The 19282-nt window shown below is 51.3% G+C and overlaps 1 protein-coding gene across 1 annotated transcript in view; it reads left to right on the top strand.

Moving 5' to 3' along the window:
- Nucleotides 1-19282, top strand: part of Vac14 (Vac14, PIKFYVE complex component) — a 112229-nt gene that overhangs the window by 84730 nt on the left and 8217 nt on the right. The window contains exons 15-16 of the mRNA XM_005345677.2: nucleotides 17126-17300; nucleotides 18479-18597. Of these exons, the coding sequence (XP_005345734.1) occupies nucleotides 17126-17300; nucleotides 18479-18597 (294 nt within the window). The remainder of the gene's footprint in view (nucleotides 1-17125; nucleotides 17301-18478; nucleotides 18598-19282) is intronic.

Here is a 19282-nt window from a genome sequence, read left to right as displayed (position 1 = left end):
ATAATAATAAATAAGATTTTTGAAAAATAAAAAGAGGGCCAACAAGATTGCTAGGCAGGCCGGGCAGTGGTGGCACACGCCTTTAATCCTAGCACTCGGGAGGCAGAGGCAGGCGGATCTCTGGGAGTTTGAGGCCAGCCTGGTCTACAGAGCTAGTTCCAGGACAGGCACCAAAGCCACAGAGAAACCCTGTCTCGAAAAAAACAAAAAAAAAAAAAAGATTGCTAGGCAGGTAAAAACATTTGCCAGGCAAACATGGTGTCCTGAATTCAATCCCTGAAAGCCACATAAAGGTGGACTTCCACACATGTGCCCCAGCACATGCACTCCCACATACACTTTACATACATACACAGTAATAATAAATTAATAAAATAAGGGCATGGTGCCACACACCTGTCTGTGATCCCAGCACTCAGGAGACTAAGGAGAGAGGATCATGTTCAAGGCCAACCTGACCTACAAAGAAAGGCCACAGCCCCTCACCCCTGAAAAAAATTAATAAAGTTAGTGTACAAGCAAGGACAGAGTTGGTTTTTATTAAAGCCACAAAGTCAGCGGTTAGAGCCACATCCTTTCCCCAGAAGTGGCTCTCCCTCCCATCCTCATAGCTGGCTCATGTTCCTCCTGTCAGGCCCCAGCTACATGACAAAACAGCTCATTTCTGTCCTCTCAGCACCAAAGCCCTCAACAGGTACCCTAGGCTTGAATTTCACTAGACCAGTGTGACCAGAGGGCACCAGAACCTTACTGTCCTGGCACGGGCCTTTGCCTGGTCTAGGAAGCTGTGTGATCATCCTGGGCACAGATGAGGAGCTCTTTATGGGACCAGAATCTAAGACAATGGGGAGGCAGCCCCAACAGACCCTGTGGTCTGGATTTAGATGCCAGTTGCAAGGAGTGGAAGCAAGGCCAGTTAAGCTCCGTGGTACTGGCGGAGGGACTGCCTCTTCCCTGCATCCCTCCAAGAGAGCAAAGCGGAGTAAAGCAATGTGTGTGACCCAGAGGGACCCCTGCCCCGGGACAACATAGGAGCAGGCACTGAGGAGGTGGTCAGGGGTGTGGGCAGCACACAGGGAAGGCCAGCACCTTCCCTTCACTAGCAACACTGCACTTGTTAGAGACTGGGAACACTGGTGCTAGCGGAGCCAGCTTCGTGTCCCTTTCCACACTGTGCCCCCAATGCCCCCAAAGCCCCAGGCCGTTACTGAAGAGGATACCACAAGAGTCTCAGGCAACAGCCAGAGGGTCCTTAAGGATCAGCAGGGTCCTTTTTTGTAAATCTGTGTGTGTGCAGGTACACGCATTCCATGGTGTGTGTGGATGTCAGAGGTCAACCTTGGGTGTAAGTCCTTGCTCTCCGCCTAGCTTTTTAAGCTAATCTGTGAGCTTCTAGTGATTCTTGTGTCTCCATCTCCCATCTCACCATATAGGAGTGTTGTGATTACAGAGGCATGCTACCATCCAAACTCAGGTATCCATGCTTACATAGCAAGCACTATACAATGAACCATCCCCCAACCCTCAGCTAGTTCTTAACACAAGCAGGAAACTGAAGTTCTTATTTTTAAGTAACTGTTCACTTGTGGAGCCCGGGATGGACCCTCACAGCCCTGCCTCCATAGTCCCAAGGAGGGTGTGGTGCAGCAGCGAGGTAGAGGGGATTCGAGAGCCTGGATAGTTGGAGAAGAGGACTCACCTAGCTGGAGGCAGGATCAGAGATTCCCTCAGTACAGCAGTCTGTTCTATGAATACCATAGGCCCCACACCAGCTCTGAACTGTGGTGCCCATCTACGCCAAGGTAGTCGTAGTGGCACAGGTAGACAAGTGACAAGAAAGGAATGCCACACGGTGTTGTGACTGCTCCGAAGAAGAAAGTGCTGGTACGTGGTTATGACAGGGTGCGCAGCTTGGAGCCCGTAGGGAAAGGATGCCCTGCAGCTTCCACAAAGCCAGAAAGATGTGACCTGGAACTGATGTTTTCTCCAAGCATAAAAGTGCCCTAGTTTTCCCTCTCCTCGGGCCTTGATGAAGCTCTGCCAAGACTAGCTTTTAAAGGCTGCCTGAAATGTGGTTTGAAGCCAAAAATCTATAGAGCCAGTGCATTTGTGACCTTGTTGAATGTGCTTACTGAGGAAAATCAAGGGGTGTGATGGGGGTAGGACACTCCTTTTATAAATTTAAATAAAAAGATTATTTGGTCCATCCCCACTCCAGTTCCTATCCCCACCTCTTTCCCACCTGACTACTGACTCCAGCCTCACAGCACTCACGTCTCCCATTCATCCGCACCCTTCCCCCACCTCCAATCCCTCACACTCCCCCAGGCATCATCAGTAAAAATACTAATGGGTAAAAATAAGGAGCCCAGTGATGGCCCTGGAAATTAGGCCACAGCTGTCAGGCCAAGCAGGAGCCCTCAGTTTGAGAACGAAACTACTAGGAGCAAGTGCAGAGGCCCTCCCCAGCTCTGTAAGGGCACAAGAGACTCTACCCAGCATCGGTATGGTGCTATTGCTACTGCTGGCCCAGAGAACACTAAGCAGCCATTCGTCTCTGAGCAGGCCTGTCCTGTGTCCTTGCCAGTGTCGGGCCTGGTGCCCATTGCAGTAAGCAGTACTAGTCCCTGCCCTCTGGGGTTAGTCATGATCACAAGCAATAGCATCACAGTATGATGGTACTTTGTGGGAGCAGATGGGGTGGGGGTAGGGTGTCTAGGGAGTGGAAGAGCCCCGGAAAGCTTCCAGAAATAAAAAAATGATGCCTGAGCTGAGCCATGAAATGTCAGTAAGACTCAGTGGGAGTAGGAAAGCAGAGGTGCTCCTGACCCTAAGCCCAAGGCCCCAAAATGACCTGTGTATGACTAAAAGGAGAGGGAGCCCAGAAGGAAGAGGGGGGCACAGGCTGGCTGCTTCACAAGTGGCTCTGTAGTACCCAGTGAGCCACTAAAGGGGTAGAGCCTGGTTCAGAGGTGTCCTTCCACCCAAATGGGATGAATAAGTCCCTCTAAGAATCTGCCACCTCAAGCCACCCTGAAGCATATAGGATGGGCTGCAGGTATGCATGAGGCTCAAGTGAATAATTGGCTTCCTTCCATGCCTCTACAACTTCCAGTGAAGCAGAAGGCATGTGGGCCCAGAGCCTGCCAGGAGAGAGTTGAAAGAAATGGAGAGGCTCGCTCATCCACTGTAGCAGCTGCAGCCTCCCCCCCCCTCTCTCTCTCTCTCTCTCACACACACACACACACACACACACACACACACACACACACACCCCTCTGCTGTTAGTGTCATAAAACACACCAGAGGTTAGTCAGGAAGGTGATGCAGACAGCTTGCTCGACAAGGAACCTTGCTGCATTCTAGGCAATCCGTGTTCTTGGGAGAGAAAATTTAAACAGATCATCTGAACTAAGCTTTAAACCTTGGCACCCCGAGTATGTGGCATCCTTAGTGTGAGGGACTCTTCATGGATGCTGGTTTCAGCCAGTTCTCGCCAGGTCCCTCTGAATTTAGACTTTTCTTCACCCAGTCATCGCTCCTGAGGAGAGCCCATTTCCTTCCTCTCCCATGACCCAGCCCTTCCTTTCAGATGAATCGAGGTCTGCCTCTCCTTTTCTGAAGGAGACCTCTGTCGGAAGCCTGTTGACAAGTCCCAGAGATCCCTTCCTTCCACCTGCCCTTGAAGCCTGAGTGGCTGCCCCAGTCCAACTCCTCCTGCTTCTCCCGACCCCCACCCTTACCCCCCCAGCCGCATGATAATTGATTTCTTGCATCTTCCACTGTGTGCTTCATCTGAGAGCACTCCATTTCCTGACCCTCCACAGGAAAACCTGTCTGTCCTTTTCCTGGGGGAAGCCCCGAGGAAGAAACGTGACCAGTCCTCCCCTTCCCTTCTCATTCAGCAATGATGCATAGAAGGCAAATCTCCTACCACCTAAAGTCCAGGCCCCTCAGAACTGTGGCTGGTATCACAGCCACAAGAGAAGCCTGTCAAATGTTCCCTGTCTCTGACCTAACTCCACAGATAAGTATCTGTGGCCACAGCTTTGGGAAGTGGGTCACAACCTGTTTGATTCCTGTGGTTTTTCAAGGACTGTCTCAGTGTCTCCTCACCATGTATAGCCACGGTCCCTTCTTCAGGCTGCTGACCAGTATCCAGGTGAGAAAAGACAGACATTAAAGATATCGAGCAAACAAGGAGAGGCAGTTCTAGCCAACCATGGTCTGTGGCCTTGATGGGACGCTTCCCTCAGACACACCACCTGTGTGTGACCTGAGGTTTTCCCACCTGCCTCCCACCCTTCTTGTTTGCCATGACTTGGCTCTTGCCAACCACTGAGAAAGGTCCCTTTATGCTTAAAATTAGGAGAAATTGAACAAGACAGAAGCAAAATTTAATTTTTCATCCTTGTTTTTCTGTGTGTATGTTGTACATGTTGGGTGTGAGGTGTGGAGTTGGAGGACAACTTGTAGGAACCAGTGCTCTCCTTCCACTTTGTAAGAACGGAGACAGAGCTGGGGTCACCAGTTTTGGCAACAAGCACCCCTACCCGCTACACCTTCTCACTAGCCCAAAAGTGGTATTTAAATAGCACACATAAGGGTGGCCTGCCAGGACCAAGCTGTGGCTGCATTTAGCCTTTCGGAGTGTCATGCACGGTAATAACCAGGACATTTGCGTGAGGCGGATGGGTGCTCCCAGTGAAGATGGGGCCTCAGCTCCATTGATAAGACTTTCCTTATTTGTTCAGTTCTATTTCAGGAGAAAGCCTCCCCCTGTAGTAGGCTCTCCTGCCTCCATGTGGAGCCTGGCCTTTCCCCACTCGTATTATGCTAATCACTCCTTGCAAACAGGCAGACTTTGTAGGAGGTTTGCCTGGCTTTAGATGAAACATACGCCTTTGAAGCAAAGAGCCACAGTAGCTAAAAATACCATTTCCCGGCTGTTGATCCTCTCATTTGTAAAATGCATGTTTCCATTGTTAAATGTACACCAGTCCTTCAGGAGAGGGAAGCCCTGCCACCATATTGCCCAGCCAGGGTCCTACCACCCACTGGTGAGCCACCACCTTCCATGAATCCTGCTCTAGGGCTCTGCCACTGACAGTTTCCCCAAGGTAGTCCCCAGATTCTCAGATATGTAGGCTTCTCCCTGCCCCACCATTACACTAGCAATCAAACACAAGCCAGGCAAGCCTTCTACCACTGAGCTGTCTTCATTTGACAAGGTCTCCCTGAGTTCCCTGGGCTGGCTTTTAACTCCCTGTGTAACTCAGGCAGCCTTGAATTTGTTAGACACTGTCCTGAGCTCTCTGAGCTGGAGCACAGTGACTTTGAGGAGAGGGGACTCCTCTCTTCATGAAGGTCAGAACATGTGGGTGTTTAAAACACCTATGTTCTCAGTGCACACACCTTTAATCCCAGCACTCAGGAGGCAGAGGCAGGCAGATCTCTATGAGTTCGAGGCCAGCCTGATCTACAGAGCGAGTTCCAGGACAGCCAGCTGTTACACAGAGAAACTCTGTCTCAAAACCTTGGTGTATCACTGGCTGGTCTCTGCTCAATGGGCGGCTGCAGGATCCGAGGGGAAGGGAGTCACTCCCCCTCCTCCCTGGCACAAACACTGCTCGTGGGGAGCCTGATCTATAACCACATCCTGAGAGAGACGCATCTTCCAGGGTCTAAGGATACCTCATGACTAAGACTCCTCCTGGTTTCCATGCATTTAATCCTGGACAGGGAACATTTGGTCCCAAAGTCTACTTACTTCATACATCTTAAAATTCCCTGAAAAAGATGGTTACAGAAGGAATATTTCCAACCTTCTGGACTGTTATTAAGAAAGGGTACAAATTAAAGGAAACCTTCTTTTCAGCTTCAGATACCTGAAGCGACTCCCCTAGGCCATGTTTTCTCACCCTAACTACGCTCTCTGCTGCCCTCCTGACTCTTTCAGATGCAGAACGTGTTACTGTTTTCCAAAAAGCTCTGCAGCATGGCTACTCTAATGTTTGTTCTTTGTTGCCAGTAGTGGGAATTAGTATTTCACTTCCTCTTCTTCTGTAGCTTTGGTGACCGTCCCGGAACTAGCTCTTGTAGACTGGCTGGTCTCGAACTCACAGAGATCCGCCTGCCTCTGCCTCCCAAGTACTGGGATTAAAGGCGTGCACCACCATCGCCCGACTTCCTCTTCTTCTGTTTTCTACCATTTGTTCAGTGCTCTGTGAGTGGGCTCTTACACAGAGCACTGAAAACCATCTCAGTTCGTCAGATCTCACAGAAGCCTTAAACTAAAGATGTGCAGGCCAGAGAAGCGTTGGTCGTCACAGCTCCTGAACAAAGGATGCTGTGGTCTGTGAATGTCAGGTGCAGCCAGAAAGGTAGGAACAGCGGGTGCAGCACAGTGGTGACTAGTTAATCTTACTCCCTGAGGGAGGCTGATGCCTCAGGAGCTGAGACTAGTCACAAGACGGGGAAGCTGCTGCCTCCAGAAGAGTCCTGGGTCTTTCTGCTAGTTGGTCTCTTTTTCCTTCTTTGTGAACAGAAGCCAGGACAATAAACAGTAGGCAGAGACCTCAGGCAAGAAAAGGGTGTAGTACCAAGCAGAAATGAAGACGGGGTCTGGGGAGGTTGGTGGAACCTTCTCCCCCAAGCCCCAAGGCAGAGGCCAGGCTCTATAGCTGCACACCTCCTAAAAATACTGGTAAATCCCCTATCCCAGAGTGACATTGCTAGTGCCTGGAGCAGCCACCCTGATGGCAGGTTGGACAGTACCTCTCTAGCCTGTTCCGGAAGCTTGGGAATGCAGAACACCAGCCTCCAGAGAAGGGGTCTCAGTGCAGGTCTATGGAGAGCTCCAGCATCATATATATAAATCCAAGGGCTCCTCACGTAGGTGTCTTCCTAGCTTGAGGAGCCCACCTGGGTGAACGAGGACACTGATGGGACCAGATATGGTAGCTTTACACTAAGAGGTACTACTGGAAGTCAAAATGGCAGGCCCAGGTTAGAACTCTCAGAATACATTGAATCCTATGGAAGACATGTAACATGAACAAGTGTCAGGATCCCTGTGATCACCTGGACCTACAGCTGCAAAGCCAGAATTTGAAAGGAAACATTGTCACCTTGGGCCATGATCTCATGTACACTGGAACTGCTGCACCCACACTAGCTTGTGCTGTAGGGCAGAGGAGCACAGGGGAACCCTGCCAAGGCCTCAGTGTCTGACTGCATGCTGCTAAGGTGGAGGGAGTGCTGGCCATCTGTAAATGGGATGCGTAAGCAGTAGTAACAGTCATCTAGAACAAAAGGACTCACTGAGGAATGGTTAGATGAAGTAAGAGAAAATGAGCAGAGCAGTGTGTGGTGACAGGAAGACTGCTGGGCAGTGGTCACCCCAGCCATTCGAGGGTAGAGTGGAGTAACCCCACTGGGCTCGGGTACTGCAGGGGACTGCTCCTGTAGGTTGAAGAGAATGGCACAGATGGAGGGAAAGGCCATCTCTGCCGTGAGCTTTCAAGCGATAGGAATGGAGCTCTCAGGTGTCGAAAGGAAGGAAGTGGTTTGCTTCTTCTGCAACTGTCATACACGGTCTGGCCAAATAACACCCCCCCCCCCCCGCTGTTGTCCTGAACTTAAATTTCTTTCAGCATATAGGGATTGGAGCATGTGAGCCATGCTGAATGGTGATGGGAGATATAGAGCAGGAAGGTCTGAGGCTAGAAGGAGCCTGCCAGGCTGAGCAGCCTCTTCCCAGGCAAGCACCTCTGCAGGGAAGGCATAGTATGTTCTCAGGAAGAAGTCTTGCTTAGGAAGGTCAGAGCCCAGAGGGCTTTGAAGGGAAAGTGGATATGTCAGTGGCTCTCGGATAGTCACCAAGGAGACTCCAAGGCACTTAGAGCTCAGGGTGCCGTTTCCCTGACAGTATCAGCCCTGGATTCAGAACAGCAACTTTGACCATATCTCCCTGGGTGCCAGAAGTCATTGTATTAAATCTTCCACTCTGGACCTCAAGCGGCAGCTGGCCTGGGACCCCTGACACAAGTTTCTTGGAATCTGTCATTGGAGTCATTTCTGTTGACCTCTCCCGTGCTCTGAGTTCAAGCCTGACTATGGGCTGTGCATGCAGATTCCAGGCCCTGCTCCTTTCCTGACCCCTTGGAACATAAGCAATTGCCCTAAGAGCTATTACTAAGCATGGATCACAGGGCAACATTGCTGCAGCCAGATGTGGTCACTGCCACAGAGGTGGTCCCAAGTACAGGTGGTTTGCAGTTATGCTACCTTGGGGCTATGGAGAGTTTCCAGGAAACTCAGACTCAGAAGACCTCAGTGGACTGGCAGAGTAGTGGTAGAACTCTTACCTAGAATGCACTGGAGAATAATTAGTTAATCAAAAAATAATTAATAAGATGGCCCCAATGGCTCCCATAGCAAAGGTATCCTTAGTGTCTCCCTGGAAAACCAATTTCCAAGTTGAAGTCCATGTGCCAGCTTGGTACAGAGCCTGTGAGTTGGCCATGTGGTCAGGTAGCAGCTGAGCACATTCCAGACCCATTCTACCCCTGGGCCCCTCCACTGGCTGGCTTATGTCAGGATGACATAAACTAGGGTCATTTGGGAAGAGGGAACCTTAGTTTGAGAAAATGCAAAATGCCCCCTACCAGATTTGTAAGCCTGTGGTGCTTTTGTTTTTGTTTTGAGGCAGGGTTTCTTTGCATAGCCCTGGCCATGACACCACTCTATATACCAGTCTGGCCTTGAACTCATGAAGATCCACCTGCCTGGCCTCCCAAGTGATGAGATTAAAGGTGTGCACCACCACCGCCCAGTTTGTAGTGCATTTTTTTTATTATTGATGATTGATAGGGAGTTCCCAGTTCACTGTGGGCAGTGCCACCCTGGGCTGGTGGTCCTAGATGGCATAGGAAGCAGACTAAACAAGACAGGAACAAGCCAGTAAGCAGCATTCTTCTGTGGGCCCTGCCTCCTGCCTCCAAGTTCCTGCCCTGGATTCCCTGGTTGGTAACTACAAGCTGTAAAAAGAAATTAGCCCTTTCTTCCCCAAACTGTTTATGGTCATGGTGTTTCTTCACAGCAGCATCAACTCCAGCTGAGACAGCCTTTCAGCACACAGCTCCACAGGCAGGCTGAATTCCACAGCAGGTGACCAGGCTCCCTGGTCCTTCCTGGACATGCTTTTCAGTTCCACAAGTATCCAATCCCTTCATTCCAGTCTCATCCCTTGGCGTGAGAAATTTATCTTGACCAAGAAGGAGCTAGGGCTCAGCTTGAAGGACCAACTTCAGCTCTGGGAAAGGATACTAGGAGCTGGCTGGTGGCAGGGCAGGAAGGGGCTGAAGGCTGTCGTGACAAGGAAGTGACAAAGGAGGCTCACATTGCACCTGTGGATGTGCCTTGGAGAGCTGATAATAAACACAAGAAAATAAGACCCAGCAAGTCCCTGAGGCAGCCAAAGATAACTTGAGGACAGGGTGGAGTTCTTCCTATGATGGGGCCTCCTAAACCCCACCCTGGGCTGTGGAAGAAACAAAGTCACTGCTCCTGCTCTTCCCTGTAACTTCAGGGACTAGAGCAAACTCAGTGAGGTCGCGCTGCCTCAGCAGAAGGTCAGCTTCCTTCTGACAGTTCCCACCCTAATGAAACCATCCCTGGGACGAGCCCACCCAGGTGTCTATGACAACTCTTCCTCCAGCCTGGCAGTAGCTTCTATTGAACAGAGGGACAAACAGCACAGAGGACAAAAGGCCCCTTTCTTCCTCTCACTTTGTCTCTGTCCCCTTTCCATCAACTCTCAGCAAGACCCAGAAAAACAAGCCCTCATGACACCGCCTCCCCCTTCCCCTTCTAAGTAACTTAAGTGTATCAGACACATCGGCTGCGTTAAACACGATGGATTTTTAAGGCATGAGTTGACAGGGTTACCACAGCTGCCTTTGCCCTGAGGGGCACACTGCCTAGGACTGATGAATATAAATAAAACAGATTTACAGTTTTTCATACTTGGGAAGCAGGAAGTTGGATGGGAAGGGGATAGGGGGAGGAGCAGGGTGCACTGGGACTCTAGAGCTTTCTGAACCTCGGCCGGGAGCCCACTCCTTCTCCCACCCAAGCTTCTGCTGACTGGAAGTTACTTTCTGTTTAAACCCTGAAGGAACCCAGCTGTTAGTCAGGGAGCAGGCCCGCTCCCAAGGGATGGCTCTGGCCTCTGCATTTTCTAGCCGTGCTATTAGGTTGTACCCAGGTTTGTTGGCTGGGAAACTCTGAGCATTTGGAGGAGAGTACCCAGGCCCTCCGGCCTTGAGCCATTAAAGGGAACATGAACATTTAGTAGTGGCCAGTGTAGAGAAGAAGCAAGAGTTGCCCCTACCGTGTGTGGTATTTTGTGGGTTGAAGTGAAACTCCAGAGGGAGAAGAAAGACACTGAACAGAAGGCTGAGTCAGTGGCGGAAGATATAGTGATCTGTCCTGGCCTCAAGACAGGTGGACCGAGGCACTTGGAGCTGGTACCCATTTGCCCATCTTGCAGAGGCAGGCTTGGAGATGCCACTTTGGCCCAGACACCTGCCAGAGATCTTTGGACCTATGTGGGATATAGAAGGAATCCAGTCCTGATGCCAAACCATAGAATCAGGCACAAAGAACTAAGTGAGGCCATATTTGGAGCTGGAGACTTGTGCTCAGTGAGATGGCAGGTATACCTTCTATATCAGGCAGGAGGTGGCCAATGAAATTATCTAAATCCTGCATCTCATATGACACAATCAAGGTACGAGGAATACTGGGACTTGCCAGCTAGGGCTGACTCTTGAGTTTCCTGCTTGTCACTGGCCAGCTAGCATGGAGGCAAGCGAGGGTTGGAACAGAGATGGTCGGTATTACTAGCTGCTGGGAGAGGTTGCAGTGTGAGGGAGGTGGGTCTTCCAGCTGCCATCTCTTTTCGGTTTGTAGTTGAGTCTGTCCCCCACAGGCCAGTTGTTCAGCACCCTGCCGGTGGTCATCTTGGTGCGGTGACTTTGGGACAGTCCGAAATGTCAGAGACTCCTGACTAAAGGTTACTCGTCTCTATTTCCCCCTAACTTTCCTCAGGTTTCTTGGGTACCCTTACCATACTTGTGCCTGGTAGCCTAGGGTTGCTCCTAAAAACACTGCAGGCTATCATTGTCTGCAGGTTAGCTAATGGAGGAATATTCATTAACTAGAGCCTCTGTCTTCCTTCCGGACTGAGCGCTTACCCAGATACCCCTGCTGGAGGTCAGAGGCCTTTCTGCTTCTGCCTCAGTCACTCCCTGAAACAGACCAGGCCTAAAGAAAGAGGGTGGGAAGGGAGGGAGGAAGTCAGCAGCCTGAATGCCCAGTGAGTGGCATAGCCCCTTCCTCAACTGCCCTCAGGTCATATGTCACCATTGCATCACCCTCTAGTCAGGCCCGGAGGGTCCATGGGGCAGCAGCATGCCCTTGCAAGACTCAGAGAGTCAGAGCCAGAAGAATCTGGGGAGGGGGCTGGCATCATTGTCCAGAGGCCAGGAGACCTGGGAAGGATTGGTAACAAGACGGAAGGGGACACTAATTTGGCCTTGCAACTGTGCTAGCTTGTACTTGAAGGATGTAGGGAGTGGGGCCCTGGGAAGAATGTTCCTAAAGCATCATGTAGAATTCAGGTTCCCTAGGAAAACACGGCAGAAGAAAGGCACACTAGAGGGAGACCTCTGTTGGTGCCTGGCTCTTCTCTTGGTCTGGGTCAAGATTTCTCCTGCCTAGCCTGGCCACACACAGTAACTAAGGGCTCTGGGGTCACCTGGGGGCCCAACGTACTACAGAACCAATAAGATCTTCCTCGCAGCTGCCTTAGGGCAGTGTTCTCTAGAGTTGGGACTAATAAGTGAGTCCCAGGTAGGGGCTTGGGGACAAAGCTTCCGCCAGCTATCCAGGGATAGTGATTGAAAGGACATTGGTCCACAAGTCCACAGCAGCCTGGCAGGTGTGGTGCAGTCCTTCTGGCATACACTAGGTCTCTATGGACAAAGCAGTGTTGTCTCAGCTCTGAGGGAAAAGGGTCAGTCCCTCCCTTGAGTCCCGGGGGGTGTTCAGTTGTTCCTTTGGGAGCCCTAGGTCTGTATTGGAGAAGCAGAGAGCAGCCATTACCCATCCAGGCAGCACCCAGAAGGGGAAGAGAACCACATCTACAAGGCTCTTCGCTGTGACATGAGCATGAGCCCTAGTTGAAGGCCAACAGCACACTGCTGCCTAATGAGACCCTTTCTCAATAGCACATGACCTACACGCATACCTAGCCGTTTCCCTCCTGCCGCTTCCTGCGTCATGGACCCGTGTCCAGGTTGGCACAAGAGGACCCTTCACAGAACCTGTTCAGGTTCCCTCCCACCCCGCCTCTCTGCCTTGTCCCCAAGCACTTTCCAGGCCATTGTCTCATGATGAATAGCACTTTAATACGGGTATTAAAAAATATGGGCAAATGTGTAATGCTTGCAAGCTGTGTTCCATTATTGACGCTATGCTTGAGAGACAAGCAAGCAGCTCAAGCCGAGCTGGGACTCAGTAGAGAAACGATGACGCAGCAGCCCTGCAAGGCAGCCATCTGCCAGGCCTCCCCTCCGCAAGGACAGGCACAGAAGAGGCAAAGTGAGAGGAAGAACTCGGGCTCAGAAAGCTGACTCTTCTGGTTCTAAATTCTCCATTTTTCGTCTCCTGTCATCTGTGTGACCTGGCTGGCAGCATGGGTCCTCCCTGAACCTCAGATTACTCTTGTCTGCAAACTGCAGAAAGCTACAGGAAGACTTTTTCCATACCCCAGTGCTAGGCACATGGGAACTGTGGCTGTGCAGTCCTGTGATAGAACTTGGGGCTGTCCTTCCCCTGCTTCCTGATGGAGAAGATGCAAGCATTCTATTCTGCCTTCTCTCTCTCTGTCTGTGTGTGTGTCTCATGTCCTATGCAGGCTTGTCTCCTGTCCTATTTGGTTGCTCGGGCAGCACTTTGGCATAGTGGGCACTCTGGACAGGACAGAAGCTGCTCTTCTTGCCCAGACCTGGCCTGTACTATCACTCTTACTCCTGTCCTTTGGTGCCTTTGTGACAGATAGCGTAGAAGATATTGACCCCCACCTCTGCTTCCTTCCCCTTGCCACAAGTTCTAGCTAACGGACTAGAAACACCAACCCCCGCAGGAGCCTTGGGAACTGCTGGCCAGAGGTACAGGCCTAGTGGTCTCCCAGAGGGGGGTTTTCATCAGATGTCCACAGCATCAGGAGGGACTCGGAGTCAGGCCTGGGCGAGGGCTTCCCACTGTTGCTCTCTAGGGACCTGTTCCCAGCTTCTCATTCCCTATGATGACCTTTCACAAGGGAGACTCCTGGTGAGAAGGTGCTGTGGTTAGAGCATAAGTACTGCCTCCCAGAGGGCTCGCGCTCGCTCTCTCTCTCTCTCTCTCTCTCTCTCTCTCTCTCTCTCTCTCTCTTTCTCTGCTTCCTGGCTTCTGATGGAAGTGTTGCTTCACCTTTTGCCTCCAGACCCATGAGCCAAAGAATCCTTTTGTTACTGCTTCAAGTGTTTCATTACAGTAGTAAAGCCAAGAGGGCAGCAGCTATGTACATGGACGCGTGTGCTCTGGAGCCTTCCTCGGATAAACTGGCTTCCCAAGGGAGTCGGGAAAGACAGAGCAGGACAGCCCTGGGTTGGCCTGTCTGGTATAGGGATAAGTTCAAGTGTAGATGTCCATTGTCTGCCAAACAGCATTTACAGCAAGTAGGAACCTGCCTGCGGCTGAGCAAAGAAGTGCCGGAATTGGGCACAATAGTGCCTGCAGGCCTGTCCATGCACCTTTTTACTCTTTTTCCATTTTTTGTGTGTATGTAGTGGGGGGGCATGTTTTTCATGTGTGCACATGTATGTAGAGGCCCAAGGTTGGCGTTGGGACCTGTCTTCAATAGCTGCTCTCTCATATTCTTTCAGGTAGGGTCTCTCAAGCCTAGAGCTTGCCGACATGGCTAGTCTGGCTAGGTTGCACTAGGGATCGCACTTCACTTCCACCTTCTGAGGCTGACCGTCATACCCACCTGGCATTCAGATACATTTTGGGGATCCAAATTCAGGTCCTCACACTTACATAGCACACTAACCACTGAGCCATTTCCCCAGCCTCTGTGCATGAAGCCTTTGGACAAGATGAGCCGGGTCCTCTCGTGCAGGGCCATCCAGCCATGGTGATGGAGCATCAGGCCTTCCTAGCTTGAGGTACTTGAGGGCTGCAGGCAAGACCTAGTGTGAGAGACAAGAGCCTAGCAAAAGTGCGGCCGCAGTGACAGCACTCTGAGAGAAATAGCACCTGCTCTTAGAAGAGTCTGGCAGGCAGGGAAGGCACATCAGACCCAGGCTTCCCCAGGACATAGAGTGGACACGAGACCTCGATGGCCAAAAGTCAGCACAGCAGATGTGGTGGAGTCCCTGACGCTGAGGCTAGAGCGCTTTTATACTTAGCAGCAGAAGCTGGCCTTCACAGTAGGTCCAACCAGAAGCCAAAGATGAGGCCCTAAGAAGGGGAGGGGCCAGCTTGGGTCTGCCTTTTGTGTTTGTCCAATTCGGTGTGGGAATACCTGGAAAGAGGGCTTAGCTTTTTGAGTTCATACTACTTTTACAGAGGACCCAGGTTTGGTTCCTAGCACCTACATTGGGCATCTCACAACCATCTGTAACTGCTGCTCCTGGAACACCTAAGGTCCCCAGCCTCTGCAGACACCTGTACTAAGACATAGACACACATGCACACAATTAGGAATAATAAAATTATTTTTAAAGTAAATAATTTTCTTTTAAGCGAGCAGGGAGTCAGACTGAGAGATGTTGGGAATGACCAACAGGACATGCTGGCTTTTTTCCCGGGACAGTGGTAGCCCACAGGAGATGATGCTGAGGTGAGGATGCTCATAGGCAAAGCCCTGAGCACATGGCTGGACCAGGATGAAGGACTGGGGATCATAAAGCTGAGTGGGCAGTATGGAGTTTACTACTACAGGAAGGTGAATCTGCAGGGACACAAAGGATCTCATTTTTGTCCTATGCCGCTCAGATTGCCTGGGAGACATCCACAGGACTGTCCCCTTTAGAGTCCCTTCAATGAGGCACAGGGCAGGAGAGCACATGTGGAAGTCACTGACTCTAGGCCACTTTGAGCATATTCATGGGATTAGAGCCCACTGGGAGACAAGGACCAGAGAGAAGGGGATGTGCCACAGTCAGGTAAGGTAGAGGGGAGCCAGTGGCAAAGAGAAGCATTCCAGAAAACACCACCTGACCTCTAGCACCGTCAGCATTCCCCAGGTTCTCTGGGACAGCAGGAGACCATGGTGCCTTCTTGCTTCTTCTCAGCCTTTCCCGTTCCTCCAAACCATCCCTAACCCTCCAGCTGCTGCAAGTCCCAGCCTGGCTGACCCGGGGTCCTTGGGAAGCACTGCCTGGCAGCCGTTCAGCTGCTGGTCTCTGTCATGGAGACGGCAGCAGCTGCAGGCGACGGACACTTGTGGCCATTTGTCAGTGATCTTTTCCTCCCTCGCCTGCCCTTTTTGAACATTGCTGTCCCACAGCCTTGGAGACAGGGCTTGTTTAGGGTGGGTGGGATTGGGAAATATTGTCTGATTTGTACAGAAGGGCTACCACCTGCCTGCTGACTGTCATCTGTACCGTGGAGGCTTTTGTCCCTGAGTGTCATGCACCACACACTACTTCCCCTATTTTAGACAGGTATTTCCCCCATTTAAAAGATTAAGAAATTGCTCTACCGAGATACTAGGATCACCTGCCTGGGATCACCTGCCTAGGTTTGAAGCCACAGGCTCCTGCCTTTGCCCCTCCACCTGGGAGGGCGTACAGTAGAGATTCAGTAACCCCTTGTTCATGGGTCCTCCCTCCTCCCAGCCCCAGCCCCACCCCACCATGCCCAAGCCCGCTGGCTCCATTGGATCTAGGCTAGACATGTTTACACTTCATAGTTTGGCCTCTCCATTACTGAATAGTCTGGGTTTTTGACTGGGGCTGGGGATGTGGCAGAATCATCTCAAGCCCAGTTGCAAAGCTGTGACTGGTGTTCATAGAGAAGGAAATCCAGCCCTGATGAAGTTCCATACAATTGCAATGCCTGGGAGAAATAGCCTTGTTCCAAGCTTATTGCCTCAAACGTGGTTCATATCATTCAGTGCACAATACTGGAAGCCTCTGCCCCTTGTCTAATCTGTGGTGCTGCTTCCCTGGGGTAGGGACAGGCAGGCAGAAGACATCAGTCCCAGTCCAGAAGCCGTGGGACAAGGTACCTTGAACCACTAATTCCTACCAACAGGAAGCATACACACTCACCTGCTCAATAGCCCTTATCTGCTCCTGATCCACCAACAAGCCCTCCCAGTCTGACAAGTGTGCTTGTCTGCTGTTATTTCACCTTGCCCCAGGGACCTGGGAAATCCGCTTTTCTTCATTCCCTTGGTTTCTCTTTGATAACAGAGCCTTTTTCTTAGAGCCCAATCCTTACCCCAAGTCTTACCAAAAGAAATATATGGGGGCTAGTGGAGCCAGGCACTACTGTGGTCCAGTTGCTTCACTTCCCTATGCCACTGCATTGACGTAGAGTCCATTCAGCTCACAAATGCTGCTGGCACCAGTGACCTGCAGGGATCCCTCTAGCTAAGGCTACAACTGAATAACAGATACTCCGACCCCAAGGAGCTTTCATGACCTGGGCGTGGAGATATTTTCAAGTGAAGATGAAGTCTAGAGAGAAGTAAGGTCCAAGAGGGGCAGATCACCTTGGCGTGGGGAAGCATTATTGATGTATGTAAAATCCTAGGAAGGTGCATCCCTGGTAGCCTGTTCTGTGGCGGGGGGGAGGGGGACACAGATGAAGCATATAAAATCCCTGGTTTCTGGATCAAGGTAGGTGATGTTGGAAAATAAAGAGCAGGTACTCTGTGTGCTCTGAAGTCCCATTCCCACATATACCCCAGCATTGAGGCCCCTACAGCCCTAAGAAAGAGACGATTCCTCTGGGAGCCTGAAAAGCTCTGTAGTGTGACCCTTTCTGTCTTGTTTTCCAGGCAGCTCTGCCTCCTACTGAATGCAGAGAACATCTTCCACTCTATGGCAGACATCCTGCTTCGGGAGGAGGACCTCAAGTTCGCGTCCACCATGGTGCACACCCTCAATACTATCCTACTCACCTCCACTGAGCTCTTCCAGCTGAGAAATCAGCTCAAGGACCTGAAGACTCTGGTACTCCTCTCACCCCAGTGTTAGGCCTGTGGGTGCACAGGCACTCAGCTCACTCCTCAGCTGGTCCCAGGAGGTCCATGGGGGTAAACTGGGAGTCCTCTCTGTCCCAGGCTGGATCCACATGCTCTTCTCAATTCCTGCCCCACCTTTCACTATCCCTTTGGAAACAGGCCTGCTGGTTCTGGGTTCTCTGCTCAGCAAAGTCCCTTCTCACAGTCAAAATTGAAGTACTGCCAGAAAACAAAGGGTTAATTGCTCTCCTTGTGTTCCTCCTTGCTCTGGCCCCACTCCCACAGTTGGACACATCTGTCTCATAAATTGCCTATCATAGTATCTCACTGTTTCCTGTCCCAGGCTTTGGGTAAGTATGCCCAAAGCTAGATCAGAAAAAGCAGAGAGACACTGCAGGCCCACATGATCTGACCAAGACATTGGGCTTCCCTCAGCTCACAGGGTCTGGTGCCATCATGGATGCATAATGCCAGGGATTTATTTCCCAGTCTGGGTTTGGGTCACTTTCCCTCTGCCCCTTGCCCAGCATGACCCTACCTCAACCCCTCAATGGGAGGCTCAAAGGCATTTAGTGTCTATGAGGATTTCTGAGGCCAAGTGACTTGGAATGATCCAGGCCACAGCCCTGCTCCTGTGGTTCCCTGCAGACATTTGCAGAGGCCTTAAGAATTTTCCTCCGGCTCAGGGGCTCCCTAAGCGTGGGCGCAGCTGCAGGACGGGTTTCCTGGTACACTGAGAGCAGGAGATGGGCTGCCAAAGTAGGCAAGGTGGATCTGAGATGAATAAAGGAGCCCCACCCCTGAGGAAATTTCTTCCCAGCCCCGGGCTCTGGAACCACAGAGTTCTGAAAGACAATTACTGTCATTTTGCCAGGGGCAGAAATGCCAGCTTACAAAGGGAAGGCTCACTTTTGACTAGGCCCTTGCTGCCACTACCACGTGGCTCTGTGGGGCCAAGAGGTAATGACAGGGTCTGAGGAGCTGTCAGCATTTCCTTTGTGACAGTTGTTCCCATCTGGGCTGCCAAACACAGCCCAGTGCTGAGCTGGCACCCCAGCTGCCCCCAAGAGCCCCATGTCACAGCCCCTCAAGGTCCTTCCTTCCGTAGGCCCCCAGTGGACCCAGTGACAGGGAGCCAAGCCTTCTAACTGCTACACCTCTCCCCAGGAAAGCCAGAACCTCTTTTGCTGCCTGTACCGTTCCTGGTGCCACAATCCAGTCACCACCGTGTCACTCTGCTTCCTCACCCAGAACTACCGGCACGCCTATGACCTCATCCAGAAGTTGTATCCTCTCATTGTCGTTCAGTCCCCCAGCAAGGACCAGGAGTGGCCCTGCTGCCATCTGCCTGTACTTAGTTCCAGGGCTTGGATATCACCAAGGCCTTCCGCCAGGGGTGCTAATGGGGTATGTTCAGGAAGGGCTGTTATCAGTAAACAGCCCCTTTAGAGCCTCCCAAAGGAGAGGTAGGCCTGGAAAAGCTCAGGAATAGAAGCTGAGTGAGAGAAGAGATGGGGTACTCAGTTCTCTGTATCTCCTGCCCCTTCTATGAATAGAAAAGGCTTTGTTACTCAGGAGGCAGAGGCAGGCAGAGGCAGCTGTGAGTTCGAGGCCAGCCTAGTTAGTCTACAAGAGCTAGTTCCAGGATAGACTTCAAAGCTACAGAGAAACCTTGTCTCGCAAAAACCAAAACCAAAGAAAAAGATTGCTTTTAGCCTGGCGGTGGTGGGGCACACCTTTAATCCTAGCACTCGGGAGGCAGAGGCAGGCAGATCTCTGAGTTCAAGGCCAGCCTTGTCTACAAGAGCTAGTTCCAGGACAGGGTCCAAAGCTACAGAAAAACCCTGTCTTAAAGAAAAGAAAGAGAGAGAGAGACAGAGACAGAGACAGAGAGACAGAGAGAGAGAGAGACAGACAGAGAGAGAGAGAGAGAGAGAGAGAGACAGACAGAGAGAGAGAGAGAGAGAGAGA

Source organism: Microtus ochrogaster, chromosome 4 (assembly GCF_000317375.1).
Source record: "Microtus ochrogaster isolate Prairie Vole_2 chromosome 4, MicOch1.0, whole genome shotgun sequence".
Classification (NCBI taxonomy): domain Eukaryota; kingdom Metazoa; phylum Chordata; class Mammalia; order Rodentia; family Cricetidae; genus Microtus; species Microtus ochrogaster.
Note: the sequence above shows the minus strand (reverse complement) of the source record. Positions and strands in the feature narration are given on the sequence as shown.